The sequence below is a fragment of the Crinia signifera genome, chromosome 5, assembly GCF_055691185.1.
Source record: "Crinia signifera chromosome 5, ASM5569118v1, whole genome shotgun sequence".
Lineage (NCBI taxonomy): Eukaryota > Metazoa > Chordata > Amphibia > Anura > Myobatrachidae > Crinia > Crinia signifera.
This window is the reverse complement of record NC_139221.1, coordinates 79825933-79845589: the sequence shown is the minus strand read 5'-3', so window position 1 is coordinate 79845589 and position 19657 is coordinate 79825933. Positions and strand designations below refer to the sequence as shown.

At 48.1% G+C, this 19657-nt stretch overlaps 1 protein-coding gene across 1 annotated transcript in view; it reads right to left on the bottom strand.

Moving 5' to 3' along the window:
• SLC35D4 (solute carrier family 35 member D4) overlaps window positions 1-3567 on the bottom strand; it is a 121886-nt gene extending 118319 nt beyond the window's left edge. Inside the window, 1 exon segment of the mRNA XM_083187522.1 lies at window positions 3102-3567. Coding sequence (XP_083043648.1) covers window positions 3102-3173 — 72 coding nt within the window. The 5' untranslated portion in view covers window positions 3174-3567.
• Window positions 3568-19657: the final 16090 nt, after the last annotated feature.

Here is a 19657-nt window from a genome sequence, read left to right as displayed (position 1 = left end):
TGTCTGGCTGCTATTGTGACTGTGGACAGAGCCTCCTTGTCCCCTACCACCCACTCCCTGTACTCTATCAACCCCCTCTTATCCGACCTCTACCCCTCCTGCCATCCTCTACTCTTCTCCTCACACTCTCATCCTCTACCCCCCATGTCCTTTACCCTCCCTCATCCTTTACTCCCCTTCCCCCCTCATCCTCTACCCCCCTCATCCTTAACGCCCCTGTACACCCTCCCCCTCTAATCTTCTACCCCCCTCCTGACACTCTCTGTCTCTCCCTGACAACCTCTCCTCCCCCTCTTTCTCCTTGGCACCCTATCTCACTCCCTGACTCTCTATCTCTCCCCCTTTCTCTCCCTGGTACCATCTGTCACTGTCTCTACCCCTTTCTCTCCATTGCACCCTCTCTCACTACCTGCCTCTACTTCTTTCACTCCCTGGCACCCTCTCACACTCCCTCTCTTCCCTTTCTCTCCCTGGCACCCTCTTGTCTCTCCCTGAGAACCTCTTTCAGTCCATGTCTCTCTCTCTCTCTCTCTCTCTCTCTCAGCACCATCAGAGAGCTCCCTGTGGCTATTCAAATCAAGGGGATGTTAAGATTTTAACTTAAGGATTTCTGCTTGCATGCCAGGAGATATGTGAGCAGAAATAGGACAAAACTATCTCACCAATGCTGCTTTGTGCCCTAGTGCGGTGTAAACAGCATTGCGGCAGGTCACATTAGTCGGAGAATGCCAGTACCTCCTTGAGTACCGGCATTCTCTGACATAACAGCACGCTGATTTGACTAGCCATGGGAGCTCCCTCCTGGCGCTATTCATATTGTGCTGAATTAAATCCCCCCCCCCCCCCAAAGGCATTGCATTGGCAATGGTGGTGGTGGGGGGGGGGGGGTTCCTTTCAATATTTTGCTATGGGGCCCATAATGTACTAGTTACACATCTGGCTACAACAGCGTGCAATTTGAACAAGGTGTGATGCGATCTAGTGCAAAAAGTACTGCTTGCACACACTTTTTTGGCTTGTGATATGCACTACGCAAGAGCACGCATCGCATCACAAGCCAAAAGAAACACAGCGCGATTTGAACTACAAGGGATGCATTTTGAACTTAAAGTTTAAACCACATCCGAGAATTGCACAGTGTGGACACCACTACAAAAAATATAAATAACAAACAAATAGATTGTAAATCATTGAATCATTTCAGAGAAAAAAAATAGTTGTGGTTTTGCAATATACTTTGGTAAACAATAGCTCAAAGCACTATGGACTCCATTTAAGAAGGAGACATAAGTACTTCAGCACTTGTTAAAGGGGTTATGAAATCTGTATTTCCTAAACAGTGAAGCTTAAGCTGAGTACACACTAGAGCAATGTGTATCCAGCTGATATGTCGGTTTGACATATCAGAACCTGGGTACACATTGGCCCTTATTCAGGCTGACTCGCTCTGGCGCAAATTCGCACTTTTGCGAGTCATTCTAAGCACGCTTGTGAATGGTTACCTGGCGCCACCCATTCGCATGCCGAATTTGGTTGCAAGGCTTGCGGATGGATGTTTTGCATGAACATCCATTTGCGTGCCAGTGGGAACCTCCCCCATCTTTCAATGGTCGATGACCATCGAAAGATGGGGGAGGTTCCCCAAATGCACGCACCACCCTAACAAAGCAAACGCATATGTAAGGGAATGCAGGGAATTGGGTGGGCAGCTGATGTCCGGTTATGTAAGCTGTCTGCCTCCCACACCTGCGTCACGACCGCATTAGCATGTGTAAGCCTATCGTTTTCATGGGAACGCAGATGAAACGTTGGGCGGTCATATATACTAAAAGCCCAGGCCAGCACTCCACACCCCTCTCCACCCCCTGCTCGAAAGGCAGGAAGCATGCACTCAGCGAACAGGTTTTGCGCTGAGTTTGCACGCTCCCAGCACACGCGCAAAACACGCACAAAACATGCCCGACCAGATCAATCAGATTAAGGGCCATTGAACGATGCTACATTAACAAACATTGTGTAGCTATCGATGTCACTTGGTCTGATGTGAAACCTTGTCGTATGTGACACAGCAGCACGCAAATACACACTGAGCGATATGCACATACGATCCTCATGCCCAGATGATATGTCAGGCTTTAGCTCATCACAGTTTGACACTACTGCTTCAGCCATTTAGCAGTGATCATCTTTTCAGGCTTCAAGGATTCCTTAATTGGTGAAAGCGCAATGGAAATGTGCAGCTGAACATCACATATATTCATCAGGGAACAAAGAATCGCTGGCTGCGGCTACCCTCAATGAGTAGATAATGTCAAATACCACCATCATATACAGATGGATCACCGTGCTACTAAAAGGGATATGGAACTCCAGTACTTGCTATCTGTAATAAATGGAGAGTTGCTTCCTCATCTTTGCGGCCACCACTACGCCAGTTACGTTAGCCGCTACAGCACCATTGTTCACTTGCCACGCTTCGGGTAATAGATGGTGGCGTGGACCCAGGGTGGTGGTGGTGCCGTACAATACTTAAGTTCCATGGTGTAATTGGTGCCTGCAAAGATGAGGAAGTACCTACGGAGCTCTACCTGTAAGAACTAAAATTAGAAACTGAAATGCTTAAATGAAAAATAGTTAAATGCTGGTCAGTGACAGGTTTATAGACATCAGTAGATTATCCCAGCCTGTGTGATAACTCATACTTGCCTACCTGACCCTCTCCATGAGGGAGAAAATGCTCTATTCCTGGACTTCCCTGGTAATGTAGGATTGCCATCACCTGTGGGGAGCTAGGTAAAGGTGTGTCACCACAGGTGACGGCAATCATACATTACCAGGAGGAGAGGGACCCTCTCCTGACACTGAAGGAGAGGGTCAGGTAAGCAAGTATGGATTAACTGCAATGTATGCCCATCTACATGCTCCTGTGCTCACTTTTAATGCAGATAGCATGTAATGCAATAACCACCATGATTACATCTGATAAGTCCCACGTCTTATCTATCTAAACTAGATCGTGCGAAGTTGTTGGATACATAAAAAGTGCACCATAACAGAGAACATTTACTGGAAGCAAACATAGCTTGCACCTCTGATTATACCTTGTTTGTGAAGTGAAACGCCAAATAGAGGATGCAGAAGGCGAGACCCACGGCGGGCCCCCTGCAATACATCAGTCCCCGTTCTACATAGCACCTGGACCTCACCTCCCTACAATAATCATGGTTATTCCTAACTAGGAAAAGATGAGCAGGAGGCTGCCATGACAGGGACACGTTGCTGTACTGATTAGCCAATCGGCTTCCAGCGTCACTCTCCCGGCCCGCCCCCTGCCAGAGATACACGGACGCTCAGCTATACCTCCCTTCCAAGCAGTGCTCGCTACATGTCCTATGCGCGCTGCTGCCCCCTGTGTCACTCCGAGGAGAGAGCTCTTGTCATGTTATCTACAGCTTTATTATTACCGAGTACACTGCGACCTCCTGCACACGGGTATCACGTCACACTATAGCTGTCGCTGTGATGCTGCAGTTCCCATTATGTCGTGTATTATATCATTTATGTATAATGTGTTTTGCATGTTATCTGTGCCTCTTTAATAAATATTGAGCCCAGTACATAATAGCAAATGTTTGCAAAAAGAAATAAGTTATGTTTAATGCAAATGTTTCTTTTTTGTGAACAATTACAAATATTACAAATTTCCCAGCCCCTCAAAATGATACTAAAAGGAATGACAGTGGAATGACAGTGGAATGACAGTCTGGTCTGCTGATAAGGAATGCCAAATCAGTATAATGGGAGACAATGTCATTTATATGAATATTTCTGAAATTATTCAACATATCAACTATATTTTTGGTACACATCTTGCTAAGTCCATTACACATATGTTACATGCAGAATGACGGCTGACTCCTATGGAATGACGGCCTTTTAATTCGCCATCCTGAAGCCAAAATAGCATTAAAGCAGCTCCATTATGCGATATTAAGACCCCGATGTTACGGTGATCCCCATAGCGCACGCGCTCATCCTTTTCCAAGTATGCCCGCCTACACCCCTACTCTCGTAAACATGTCACCTGACGCGGAATGACGGCTGCCTCCTATGGAATGACGGCCTTTTAATTCGCCATCCTTAACAATGACAGTGGAATGACAGTCTGGTCTGCTGATAAGGAATGCCAATTCAGTATATTGGGAGACAATGTCATTTATATGAATATTTCTGAAATTATTCAACATATCAACTATATTTTTGGTACACATCTTGCTAAGTCCATTACACATATGTTACATGCAGAATGACGCGGAATGACGGCTGACTCCTATGGAATGACGGCCTTTTAATTCGCCATCCTGAAGCCAAAATAGCATTAAAGCAGCTCCATTATGCGATATTAAGACCCGATGTTACGGTGATCCCCATAGCGCACGCGCTCATCCTTTTCCAAATATGCTCGCCTACACCCCTACTCTCGTAAACATGTCACGTGACACGGAATGACGGCTGCCTCCTATGGAATGACGGCCGTTTAATTCGCCATCCTGAAGCAAAAATAGCATTAAAACAGCTCCATTATGCGATATTAAGACCCCGATTTTACTATGATCCAATAAGCGCACACACTAACCTCTTTCCGTATACGCCTGCCTACACCCCTACTCTTATTAATATGTCAAATTACTTTGTTTCTTTTTTGGTACTTGTGTGTTATTGCGGCGCCCGTTACGTAGCGTCCCTGTCAAAATAGGCGTAGTGTTCCCGCGGCCAGCGTAGTTTAGTGTTCCCGCCCGTCGAGCCGGAGCTTACGTAGTTAGCGTAGTCAGTCAGTGTTATGCAGTTAGCGTAGTCAGTGACCGCATATTATATTACATAGTTACATAGTTACATAGTAGGTAAGGCTGAAAAAAGACTTGCGTCTATCTAGTTCAACCTGGTATAGATATCCATTGCTGATTTGGTAGGTTCTGGTATTTTTCAGACAAATTATATTTCTTATTTGTACCCATGGATGTTTTTCTCCAGTAAATGTTTGTCCAACTTTGCCTTGAACGCATTTAATGAGCCAGCCGTTACCACCTCTCTGGGAAGAGAGTTCCAGAGTTTGACTGTTCTGACCGTAAAGAAATTCTTTCTACTAGCTGAATTAAATCTTTTTTCTTCTAATCTATACTCATGCCCTCGCGTCCTAGATTCCTTTCTAGTAGAAAATAGGGTGTGTGACAGTTCCTTATATTGGCCCTTGATATACTTGTACATGTTAAGCATGTCCCCCCTTAAACGTCTCTTTTCTAATGTAAATAGTCCCAAATTGCTTAATCTCTCCCCGTAGCTTAAATTCTCCATTCCCCTAAAAAGCTTTGTTGCTCGCCTTTGGACTTTTTCTAATTCTATGATGTCCTTTTTATAGTGTGGGGCCCAGAACTGTACTCCGTACTCTAGGTGAGGTCTCACCAATGCTTTATATAGTGGCATAATTACCCTTGAGTCCCTAGTTTCCATTCCCCTCTTAATACATGCCAGAATTTTGTTGGCCTTTTTTGTAGCTACATTACAATGGGCACTACATCCTAGATTGCTGTCTATTTGGACTCCTAGATCCTTTTCAATTTATTGTGTGGGAACCATTGACCATTTTAACCTGCCTGACATGACAGGTGTGAATGTGTTCCTGAAACACCCCCACTATCCACGCCAGCCCAAAGTGCGGTGAGTGCAGCGTCAAGCATCCTCCTGACCTTTTCATACCCCCACTATCCATGTTGGAGTTGATTTTATAAAGTGTGGCAAGTGCAAAGCTTGGCGAGCGCAGTGAGCCCCGCGAGGGGACGCGAAATACATGTAAAGTAATATGCGTCACCTTGCACGCTTGCCGCGCTTCGGACTCGGTGGCTCGCTGCGCTTGCCACACTTTTCTAAAATCAACTCCCCGCTGATGTGGATAGTGGGGGTATGAAAAGGTCGGGAGGACACGTAACGCATCAACGCGTCCCCTTTGCGGGGCTTGCTACGCTCGCCACGCTTCAGGCTGACGTGGATAGTGGGGGTTTTAAATGGAGGCATTTGCCAGTATGTAACATGGAGCACTGGCAAATGACTCCTTTATTGTGCATGAGACGCACTTGCTGCCAAACCCCACCCCCCCTTTGCGCAGGAGACGCACGTGCTACCGAACCCCTAACCCTGCCGTACCCTGCCGCAATAATTACTGAGACGTCTCAGACAGATGGAGCGCCTCTCCGCCGGCGCCCGCATGATCCCCTCTCCGCTGGTGTCTGCCAGCGCAGGGGATCTGGCGGTTACCGACACTGTGTGAGAGGCACTCACTAGGCTTGCCAGGGATGCTGGGGACAGAGCCGCAGCTCTCCTGGGGACAGAGCCGCTGCTCTCCTGGGGACAGTACGCTGACTAGCTGCCTGATGGGGACACTGCGCTGACTACGCAGGGCTGCCGCGGAGTCACTACGCTGACTACGCTAGGCAGCTGTTGGGCTACGCTAACGTAGCTTAGCCTGCGCTGAAAAGGTAGCATAGCCAGGCGCTGTGATAATACACAATTACCGGGGGTTTTTTTTCACAAAAGTGCTTGAAGTGTGGCAGTAAACAACTTTATGACATACCGCCAGATCTGGCCACCATTTTGATCTTGCCGGAGAAAGAAAAATAGCAGCCTTGGGATTGAGTATGGCATCCCAGCTCTGGAAAAGTAGCATCATTATGTGTAAAGGTGTCCCTCTGTGGACAGGTGTCCATCAGCATTGGCCAAGCTGGTATGTACTGTAGGTTGAGCATGGTCCTGGCTGTAACTTTTTAGTTGGCACTGGGGCGGTGGGTATGCTGGCATTCGCAATACTCACCCCTGCATACCGACTACCACCAGGAGTCCTGCCCCAGAATACCAAGCTCATTGGAAATGCCTACGCCGGAATGTTGAATGCAAGTATGTGCGTTAGGAATGGCTGTGGGGGTTAAGGTTTAGGCACTAGGGATGACATAGGTCAATTCTGGGTAGGTGGGAGTTAGGGTTATGCACTTAGAAATGTGTTTAAGGCTAGGCTTTGGGGTGGGAGGGTTTGGTTTAGTGAGCAGAGTACTAGGGTTAGTCTGTGTGGTTGGGGGAAGGTTAGGGATAGGAAGGGGCTGTAAAGTATACTTACAAGACCCCTTTCAGGATTCCGTCTTACAGGATGCCGGTGTTGGTTTTCTGACTGTCAGCATCCTCACTGCCACTCATTCATGTGTATTTCATCTCTTAAGGCCCCCATACACTACACGATTTGGGCCCGATTTCACCCGATTCTGGAGGATCGGACCAAGAAATCGGGTGAAATTGCCCAAATCGCGTACGGTATGACATCCAATCTCATCCGATGCGTGGTCCCGTGCGCATCGGATCAGATCTGGATGTCGGACGGTCTGCACATAAGATAAATCTTATGTGCAGCCGGCATTGAGCTGGTCTGGGGGAGTGGGGACCAGAGACCGGAGAGCAGGGTCCGGTCCGTGGGTGATGCAGAGGGGGTAGTCAGCTAGTGGCAGGAGAGGTGGCGGGGAGCGGGGTCCGGTCCAGCTGCAGGAGGGGTAGTGGGCTAGCGGGTGGACTGGAGAGGTAGCGACAGGCGGGGAGCGCACGGCACAAAGCAGAGTCCAGGTATCGGCGAGCGGGAGAATAGGAAACATCTGAAGACTGGGTGGGCAGGGCGGTCGCTGATTGGCTGAGCTCTCGGGCAATCAGCGTCCGCCCAGTCTCTCCGGTCTCTGGTCCCCACTCCCCCAGACGGACCCTGATCCCCCCCCCCCCCGCCTGCAAGCTCCCCCTAGACCCTGCTCTCCTGCAGCTCCCCCGGATTTGAATCGATCCGATTTATCATATGCAAAAAATGGCACATCAAGTGCCAAATCATATCAGGAGCTGCCGGGGGGAGCTCAGTGGAAGTCGGGGCCGACATTAGGCCGACTTGTCGTAATGTCCCGGCATAGTGTAAAAAATCACACACATCATCTATAGCCTTTAGATTCAGCCTTAAATTTGTCATAATAAGACTCAGTGGCACCTGATGTAATTGTATACTGCACTGCAACATTTTTGTGATAAATGGACTCCTTTGTGTGTGTGTGTGTGTGTGTGTGTGTGTGTGTGTGTGTGTGTGTGTGTGTGTGTGTCTCTCGATCTGGCTAATTTAATTTAAAAAAAAATCATACACATCATCTATAGATCCAAAAACATTTATCAATATTTTTCAAAACAATTCTAAGAAAGTAAATAAAAGCTTAACACTCATTAGAAAACATATATTTTGGTAATTCACGTTTGATTTGGCTTTGTATGCAATGTTGAAATACTGTATTCCATCTTATTAATGCACTGCATGCTTTCTTAATGTCTCGGAGTAATCTTGTATTTTCGAAGACCAAATAAAATTTCTTAAATGGCTTCACCTAAGGCAATACAAAGAAAAAATGTATCAGGTTATATAACTGCATGACAACATCAGCATCAAGCACCATTTACCTTAATACATGGCTAGCTACTGCATACCCATCATCAATATGTTTCTCATGTTCCGCTACACCAACAGAGGGTAACACAACAGGTTAATTATGGCCTTATTCTGTGCCGGTCAAGCTGATGGCACACAGCCATGCCAGCATCTTTTGGCGTTCTTTTTGCCAGCCTGTTCCTATGCTTAAGCAGAGAAGTGCAGAATGCCAGAGATAATGGGGTGTTATCCTTTACAACACACTGCCTGTATTTACATCTGAGCTGTATACCCCATACTACTGTATGCAGCGGACATAACATAACAGCGGACTGACTGTAGGTTGGACAATATTAGTATGTACTATGGAATAATCTAAACAGGTTATTTCACTAGGTTGACTAGGTGTGCCCACTGGGAGAATTAATCCCTCATGCATATAAATGGTTGTTCTCTGTATGGTAATATTTTCCTAAACCTCATATACTCTACCACCTGAAGATAAAGTAAACTGTGTCACATGCTCATATGAAGTTAACAAGGTAGTTGTCGTGGAACAGGGAAATATGAGATGAAGTCTTAGGAGGGAGATGCGCCATTTCCAGGGTTTACAGCGCAGTCTCCAAGTCACGTGTCAAGACTGTGTGCATTCCGTGTACTGTGAGTAACTTATACATGGTATAATGAATAATAACCTGCCTTTGTTAATCAGAGCAGTCCTCCCAAAGGTATATTTCCAGAATGTCTTTAAATTAGAGATGTGCGGGCTCGGATTTCAGAGATCCGAGCCCCCACGGACGTCATCATCCGAGCCCGATTCCGAGCAGCGCTCGGAGATTCCCGCCTGACTCGGTCCGTCCGCGTGATTAGAACGTCATCTCCCGGCGTCGGATTTCGCGAGGCTTTATAAGCGGCTGCCGTGCCCGCCATCTTCACTCCAGTCATGTAGTGGGTTGGAAGAGGGTGTGTTGGTGCTGCTGCTGGGGCTTAAACTTGAGCTTGACCTTGAGCTTTTGCAATCGCTGGTGCTGTCTCTCAGTGCTGCTGTGTAGTAGTCTAACAAACTGTGTACTTGTAGTACTACTGTCTCCTCTGTGCGGTCTACCTCTGGTGTGCTGCTGTGCTGTAATTAATTATTTTATTTGCTGGGGCTGTCTCCCTCAGTGCTGCTGTGTACTCTGTTCTCTGCTTAGGAGAACAGTCTAACTGTGTACTTGTAGTACTACTGTCTCCTCTGTGCGGTCTACCTCTGGTGTGCTGTGCTGCCTGTAATTAATTATTTTATTTGCTGGGGCTGTCTCCCTCAGTGCTGCTGTGTACTCTGTTCTCTGCTTAGGAGAACAGTCTAACTGTGTACTTGTAGTCATAGTTGCCTACCCTCCCGCAATTTGCGGGAGTCTCCCGCATGTTGATTAATCCTCCCGGTCTCACGCGAATAGGCCTGATCCTCCCGGTTTTCTAAGCTATAGAGAGAAACCTGTGACTGCGCATGCGCGAGTCACAAAGTGCCGGGATTGGACTCTGTAAACGCGGTGTCATGACGTACCCAGTTATGTCATTGCGGCTGTCCTAGTGATTGCCGGCCGCCGCGGGGCTCTGTGGTTTGCGCTGTCCTCAGCAGCAGCAGCAGCCACACAGGGCGGGGAAGGCAGCACAGCATGGCCAGCGGGAGCGGGAGACATTTATTGCTGAGTGCCGTGGTGTTGACTGTACTGCAGTGTACAGTAGGAACTAAGTAGCCGCACTACACAGCGCAGCACGCCACGGGGAGCAGAAGCAGCAGTAGCGGGTAAGATTGATTGATTGGTGGATGGTGGTGGAGCTTGTGCATATTAAAATTGACTTCTCTCTCCGCTCCCCGCTGATGTAACAGGCTTCTTCACTCAGGCCTCTACACTCGGCTTCATTAAAATCTCCCCCCTGGCTGCCCCCTCTTCTACTTCATTAAAATGGTTTCTCTCCCCACTGCTTCATACATTTTTTTGGAAGCAGTGAGGAGGGGGGAGATCAGCAATAATGAAGCAAGGAGAGAGAATACATTTTTATGAAGCTGCAGCAAGTATCTCCAAGAAGCAGTGGTGAGGGGGGCAATGGAATACTTTTTATGAATATGTGGGGAGGGGTAAGGCGGGAGAGGAATAATTTACCCTAATTAAAAAGTCAGGGTGGCACATGGCACAATCAGGGTGACACAAGGCACAGTTGGGGGGGGGGTTGCACAGTCATGATCACACAGGGGGGAAAGGGTACAGTGAAGGTGGAAACAGACAGGCCCATAGCTGTCATTAGACATTAGACACGCCCTATGGGTGGAACATGACACGCCCCCCTCATCTAAAATCTCCCTGAAACGTCTTTTCAAAAGTAGGCAACCCTGCTTGTAGTACTACTGTCTCCTCTGTGCGGTCTACCTCTGGTGTGCTGTGCTGTAATTATTTTATTCGCTGGGGCTGTCTCCCTCAGTGCTGCTGTGTACTCTGTTCTCCTCTCTGCTTAGGAGAACAGTCTAACTGTGTACCTGTAGTACTACTGTCTCCTCTGTGCTGGGGCCTACCTCTGGTGCTGTGCTGTGCCTGTAATATTATATTATATATTAATAATTAATTATTATAATATATATATAGTCCACTGGTGCTGCCTGCACTGAATCTGCCAGTATTATTTAGTTACTCAGTCCACTGTTGCCACTGGCAGTGCTACTGCCTACCTAGTGTACCTACCTAGTACATACTAGGCTGCTATATCTAATTTAATTAAAAAAATAATACTTGTGCTGTGTGGGACTGTAAAAAATAATTCCATGTTGCTGGTGCACTGACGTGTGCCACTGAGTGCCACTGCCAAGCAGTACCTAATATAAAATTAATCAGGGGCGGATTGGGAATTAAAAGCAGCCCGGGAAATAGCTTGAAGCAGCCCTAAATATGGGGGGGGGGGGGAGGGGATTGTTGTGTGCCGCAGGCGCGTCCGATTTTTTGGAGGCGTGGCCTATCGATATGGGGTGTTGCCTATTTCAACGAGGCCACGCACAATTTTTGCCGCTATGGGGGGGCATGGCTAGTGGCTCTCTGAGCTGCTGGCTATGCACCCAGCCCCTCAGGCTGCAGAATAGGCGCATGCGTGCAGGGTCTATTCTGGAGCATGTGGGGCTGGGGAGATAGAGACAGGGGGGGTATCAGGGTGGTCTCCCAACTGTCTCCCCCCCCCCCGCGCGCGCCGTGGGACACTGAGTATGGGCCACCTCCCTTTAACACATTATGCACCATAGCAAGAGGGCCCTGTTTTCTATCGAAAAACCTGTACACCTTATGCCACACAGTATGAGCCAATATTCACATTATGACACATGGAATGATCCAAAATTCACAAAATGCCACACAGAATAAAAAAAAGCTAAAGTTCACATTATGCAACGGAATGAGAAGACACAGGGTGAGAGGGGTTGGTAATGAAGGGTGAGAAGGGGGTGACGAGGGGTGAGAGTAGAGTGGCAGGGTGGAGGAGGATGCAGGGAGGGTCGGAGGCGGGACAGAGGGTGACTGAGAACGAAGTGATGGAGGATTTACACAGGGTGGCACAGGACGCAGAGTGTGAGGGGGGCATGGTGGCACAGGATGCAGGGTAGGAGGGGGAATAAAGAGTGGCAGAGGATGCAGGGAGGGGAGTCACAAAGTTGTGGAGGATGCAGGTAGGGTAGACAGTGATGCCCATTATATATATGCCACACACCATGATGCCCATTATACATATGCCACACAACATGATGCCCTTTATACATATGCCCCACACCATGATGCCCATTATACATATGCCACACACCATGATGCCCATTATACATATGCCTCACACCGTGATGCCAATTATACATATACCACACACCGTGATGCCCATTATACATAAGCCACAAACCATGATGCCAATTATACATATACCACCCACCATAATGCTCCATTATAATATGCTGCACACCCTGATGCCATTATACATATGCCCCACACCGTGATGCCCATTATACGTATGCCGCACACTGTGATGCCCATTATAAGTATGCCGCACACAGTGATGCTCCATTATACATATGGCACACACCGTGATGCCCATTATACATATGCCACACACCATAATGCCCATTATACATATGCCACAAACCGTGATGCCAATTATACATATACCACCCACCATAATGCTCCATTATAATATGCTCCACACCGTGATGCCCATTATACATATGCCGCACACCGGGATGCCCATTATACATATGCCACACACCATAATGCCCATTATACATATGCCACACACCGTGATGCCCATTATACATATGCCACACACCGTGAAGCCCATTATACATATGCCACACACCGTGATGCCCATTATACATAAGCCACACACCGTGATGCCCATTATACATATGCCACACACCGTGATGCCTATTATACATATGCCACACACCGTGATGCCCATTATACATAAGCCACACACCGTGATGCCCATTATACATATGCCGGTAGTTGTTTCCTAGCACGGCCACAATCTTCTTGGTCGTGTGCCTTAACTTTAAGGCACACGATGCCCCCGATGGACCCGATTTTCTTTAAAATCAGGTCCATTTTACCGTCAAATGGAAAATCGGGTCCATCGCGTCGGTCGTGTGTCTTTAATAAGGCACACGACGCGACCGACGCGATGGACCCGATTCTCCATAGGCTTCAATGTTAAAAATATTTTAACATTGAAGCCTATGGAGAAATCGCGTCCATCGGGTCCATCGCGTCGGTCGCGTCGTGTGCCTTAACATGGCACACGACGCGACCGACGCGATGGACCCGATTTCTCCATAGGCTTCAATGTTAAAATATTTTTAACATTGAAATCGCGTCGGTCGTGTCGGTCTTGTGCCATTATAATGGCACAAGATAAGATGGACTTGATTAAGTCCATCTTAACATAGTAATCAATGGGAAATGGGCCAATATGGGCCATTTCTCATTGTATATGGCCCCGTCATGCCCCCCCATTGTAAACGCCACCCCACTATCGACGCCAACCCGAAGCGTGGCGAGCGCAGCGAGCCCGCGAGGGGCGGCGGTGCGCGTCCTCCGACCTTTTCATTCCCCTACTATCCACGTCGGCGTGGAGGTGAGAATAGAATAGTGTGGCGAGCGCAGCGAGCCACCGAGCCTGAAGCGTGGCGAGCGCAGCGAGCCCCGCGAGGGGACGCGTATAACTTCACAGGTATACGCGTCCGCTCGCTGCGCTCGCCACACTATTCTATTCTCAACTCCACGCCGACGTGGATAGTAGGGGAATAAAAAGGTCGGAGGACGCGCACCGCCGCCCCTCGCGGGCTCGCTGCGCTCGCCACGCTTCGGGTTGGCGTCTATCGTGGGGTGCGGTGTACGCCATTAAATTTGGGGGGGTTGGGAATATTTTACATTGAATGCAATGTAAAATCGGGTCCCAGGGACCCGATTTACATAAAAAATAAATAAAATCGGGTCCAAAATCGGTCGGTCGCGTCGATCGCATCGCATGCGACCAAATCGCATGCGATGCGATCGACCCAATTTTTCCGACACGACCACACCGATGTCAATCGGTGTGGCCGTGCTAGGAAACAAGTACCCATATGCCCCACACCATGATGCCCATTATACGTATGCCGCACACAATGATGCCCATTATACGTATGCCGCACACAGTGATGCTCCATTATACATATGCCGCACACCCTGATGGCCATTATACATATGCTGCACACCCTGATGCCATTATACATATGCCCCACACCGTGATGCCCATTATACATATGCCACACACCGTGATGCCCATTATACGTATGCCGCACATAATGATGCCCATTATACGTATGCCGCACAAGACCGACACGCGTCGGTCGTGTCGGTCTTGTGCCATTATAATGGCACAAGATAAGATGGACTTGATTAAGTCCATCTTAACATAGTAATCAATGGGAAATGGGCCAATATGGGCCATTTCTCATTGTATATGGCCCCGTCATGCCCCCCCATTGTAAACGCCACCCCACTATCGACGCCAACCCGAAGCGTGGCGAGCGCAGCGAGCCCGCGAGGGGCGGCGGTGCGCGTCCTCCGACCTTTTCATTCCCCTACTATCCACGTCGGCGTGGAGGTGAGAATAGAATAGTGTGGCGAGCGCAGCGAGCCACCGAGCCTGAAGCGTGGCGAGCCCCGCGAGGGGACGCGTATAACTTCACAGGTATACGCGTCCGCTCGCTGCGCTCGCCACACTATTCTATTCTCAACTCCACGCCGACGTGGATAGTAGGGGAATGAAAAGGTCGGAGGACGCGCACCGCCGCCCCTCGCGGGCTCGCTGCGCTCGCCACGCTTCGGGTTGGCGTCTATCGTGGGGTGCGGTGTACGCCATTAAATTTGGGGGGGTTGGGAATATTTTACATTGAATGCAATGTAAAATCGGGTCCCAGGGACCCGATTTACATAAAAAAAAAAAAATCGGGTCCAAAATCGGTCGGTCGCGTCGATCGCATCGCATGCGACCAAATCGCATGCGATGCGATCGACCCAATTTTTCCGACACGACCACACCGATGTCAATCGGTGTGGCCGTGCTAGGAAACAAGTACCCATATGCCCCACACCATGATGCCCATTATACGTATGCCGCACACAATGATGCCCATTATACGTATGCCGCACACAGTGATGCTCCATTATACATATGCCGCACACCCTGATGGCCATTATACATATGCTGCACACCCTGATGCCATTATACATATGCCCCACACCGTGATGCCCATTATACGTATGCCGCACACCGTGATGCCCATTATACATATGCCACACACCGTGATGCCCATTATACATATGCCACACACCGTGATGCCCATTATACGTATGCCGCACATAATGATGCCCATTATACGTATGCCGCACACAGTGATGCTCCATTATACATATGCCACACACCATGATGCCCATTATACATATGCCACACACCGTGATGCCCATTATACATATGCCACACACCGTGATGCCCATTATACATATGCCACACACCGTGATGCCCATTATACGTACGCCGCACACAATGATGCCCATTATACGTATGCCGCACACAGTGATGCTCCATTATACATATGCCACACACCATGATGCCCATTATACATATGCCACACACCGTGATGCCCATTATACATATGCCACACACCGTGATGCCCATTATACATATGCCGCACACCGTGATGCCCATTACACGTATGCCACACACCATGATGCCATTAAACATATGACGCACACTGACACTTTTTCGCATAATTTTCCAGGCTGGGGTGGAAAAGCAACCAAAGTAGTTGTTGGACTCAGGACCCTTCTTGAGATATATATATATATATATATATATATATATATATATATATTTATATATACATACATATATATATATATACATACATACATATATATATATACATATACATATATATATACATATACATATATATATATATACTTCTCCATGGCATAAAAGAACATTTTAATGCAGGAGATGAGAGAAAATGTTGAAATAGCAATAATTACCGCTGCCTGGCCTGGCTGCCTGCTCGGATGCTCCTGCTCCTGCCGCCGCCGTCCCCGCCCATCAGATCTCATCCAGCCCTGCGCGACGCGTTGCTGGGATGGATCACGTGGGGCAGCGCCAGCGCAGCCATCCTACGGACCGCGGGAGCAGCTGAGTGCGCCGACGCATGCGCACCAGCCCTCCCGCGGCCATTTTGGCTTTGGGTGGATGCGATGCTGGCCGCGGCCATCTTTAATCTGGGCACAGTGCCGCGGCCCAGCATCAGACGGAGACGCTAGCTGCTGCGGCCGGGGCAGGTAGTTAGGGTGGGCGCCGGGCGGCCACTTATGCTACAATATGTGCCGGCCCACCGGGAAACGGCCCGGTTTCCCGGTGGGCCAATCCGCCCCTGAAATTAATTATTATATAAATTCTGCTGGTGCACTGCATAAAGCTACTGGTGGTGTGTAATATAATAACTACCTTTTGTGGTGACCACTGGCAGTGCTACTGCCTGCCTGCCTACCTACCTAGTAGTTTATTTTCTCTACTAGGCTGCTATATTATTAATAATTAATAAAATTATATATAGTCCACTGGTGCTGCCTGCCTGCACTGAATACTGTGAATAGAGGTTGCCAGTATTATTTAGTTACTCAGTCCACTGTTGCCACTGGCAGTGTTACTGCCTAAGTGTACCTACCTAGTAGTACAAGTACATACTAGGCTGCTATATCTAATTTAATAAAAAAATAATACTTGTGCTGTGTGCCACTGAGTGCCACTGCCAAGCAGTACCTAATAATAAAATTAATTATTATAAATTCTGCTGGTGCACAATACTAGTATTGCTGACGTATCTACCTGTCTTGTGCCTAGTACTGTCTTATCTACCTGTCTGGTGCCTAGTACTGCCATATCTACCGTCTGGTCTGGGGCTCACTGCCTAATCTACCGTCTGGTCTGGGGCTCACTGCCTAATACTGCCGTATCTACCTGTGTGGTCTGGGGCTCACTGCCTAATACTGCCGTATCTACCTGTCTGGTCTGTGGCCCACTGGGGCCCACTGCCTAATACTGCCGTATCTACTGTCTGTTTCGTGGCTCACTGCCTAATACTGCTGTATCTACCTGTCTGGTGCCTAGTACTGCCTTATCTACCGCTGCAGTGCCACTCTTACATGAGCCACGTGTTTGTGCCACACACTTGTGTGGCTTAGCATAGTTATCCAGCTACCTCGGTGCAACCTTTTGCACTAAAAACAATATTGTGAGGTGTTCAGAATAGACTGGAAATTAGTGGAAATTAATGTTATTGAGGTTAATATAGCGTAGGAGCAAAAAAAAACCCCACAATTCTGCGCTATTAGCAGTTTTTATGCTTTTAACAAAAAAATCAGAACCCAAAACCCAAAAAATCCAAACACAAAATACTTAGGAGGTGTTTTGCCAAAACCCATCAGAACCCAAAACCTCAAGGTAATCAGAACCCAAAACCCGAAAAGTGGCCGGTGCACATCCCTACTTTAAATGTGTGTCCCTCTATTACAGGGATCAAAGGACAAAGTAAGTTACCAACAGCAAGGAGGTGGAGGTCCAGGGAGCTGGGCAGGGGTAGCCGCTGCCGGGGCAGTGCCAGTGGTGGGAGCACTTAAAAAAAAAAAACCCACAAATAAATTGCAAGCCACTGATTGGCTGAGACATTAGTGGCAGCCTATTTATTTGTATGTTTTTTTTTATTTTCAAGTGCTCCTGTCACTGGCGCTGGCACGCTGACTATAGCGGCTTCCCCTGCCCGGCTCCCTGGTTCTCTGCGCTGCTCCCCCTGCTCCCTCCACCTGGCTCTCTGGTAGCCGGCATCCCTCGCCTGCTGCTGTCCCCCACACCCTGGTCCCCTCGCTGGCGTCCGCCACCCCCCTGCTTCTTCCGCCTTTAGCTCCCGGGAGTTGCATGTGATAAATCGGATGTGATGAAGTGCCTAATCGCGTGAGACCCCTCCCAGGGAGCTGCAGGGACAATCAGGTCCGATTTGTCCTTAAGACAAGATGGACTAATGTATGGGGGCCTTAAAATGCCAAACTTCAAACAAGATGACCTGGGATATTTAATCAGCCCCTGGACCGGTTATAGGAAGTTTATGGGGGGGGGGGGGGGGGGGATCTTAGAATGCACACCCAAGATACATTAATCAATAATAGAGGCTCTTGGTATATTAATTGGCCAAGAAATATTTGCCCACCAACCAGCTTCACGGTGGCCTAATTTCTGGTGGGTCCCTAATACTAAGTTTGAATCTGGGGCGCGGAACCCCGAAAAGGCTGGCATAGGCCAGTCACCCCAGGGCAGCACACAAGTGAAAGACGCACTGAAGCGCAGACGGGCAGGGTTTACGTCCACAGCCGCAGAGTGTCTGGGATGAGATGCTTGCGCGTTCAACTAACATGGAGCGCCTCTCTGCCGGCGTCCGCCAGGGTTGGGCGTCCTCTGATGCAGTTCCGGCGCCTGCCAGCGCACCCGACCCTGTAGACGCCGGTAGCTTTACTTGTTACTTTACTCTATGCTGACTACACTGCCTTTCTACAACTACGCTGGCTGACGCTGACTACATAGGTCTGAATACGTAGCGCGCAGCGGCGCCGTGATAATACACAAGTACCTAAAGCAGTGGTTCCCAAACTGTGCGCCTAGGCTCCCTGGGATGCCTTGGAGCACTTGCAGTCGACACCATTAGATCAACATGCTGAGAGGTCGACATGGGTCTAGGTCGACAGGTCTTTAGTTCGACATGGGTTTAGGTTGACAGGTCGTTAGGTCGACACAAGCATTAGTTCGACATGGGTAAGGTTTACATGTTTTTTTTTTACTATCTTTGAAACCGACATATGCTGACAGGTGGTGTTTCATGCCCTACTATCCACTAGGGTGCGGAGGAAGAATAAAATAGTGTGCCTAGTGTAGCGATGCACTGTGCTCGATGCATGGCGAGCCATGCGAGGGGACGCGGTGCTACATTTCACTGCCCATGTTGACTGTGTCGACAATCGGCTAAAAAAAAAATGATAAAAACCCCATGTCAACCTTGCCCATGTCGACCTAATGCTTGTGTCGACCTAAACCCATGTCCACCTAGACCCATGTCCACCTAGTCCCATTAAAAATGTTGAAGACTGGTAGTCTGTTACTCCTGACACAATACTAGAAACAAATCTAAATAATGCCCTGGCACATAAATATTTTGTAAAATAAAGTGATACTCATACAAAGGAAAAAATATGAAAATGCTCATACTCACACAAGCTGGAAATTGGTCTATTGACTAATCTGAGGTATCAGCATGGAAGGCAGCAATCCTGATATTTTTCAGTTCAGATGTAAAGTCTTTGGCATTTTGCTATCCCAAATTCCCAAAATGTTTTTATTGGTCCAAATAAGAGGTCAAGACAAGCCATTGTCCACAGAATAGTCATAGATCCAGGAAGTAATTCACATAACTGAAGCAGGACCACTTTAAATATTATGTGTTTGAAATATAACTAAAGATTGAAAAGCTGAACTTTAACCTATTGGAAATATTACAGTGATGAAATAAACACAGAGTAATAGATATTTTTG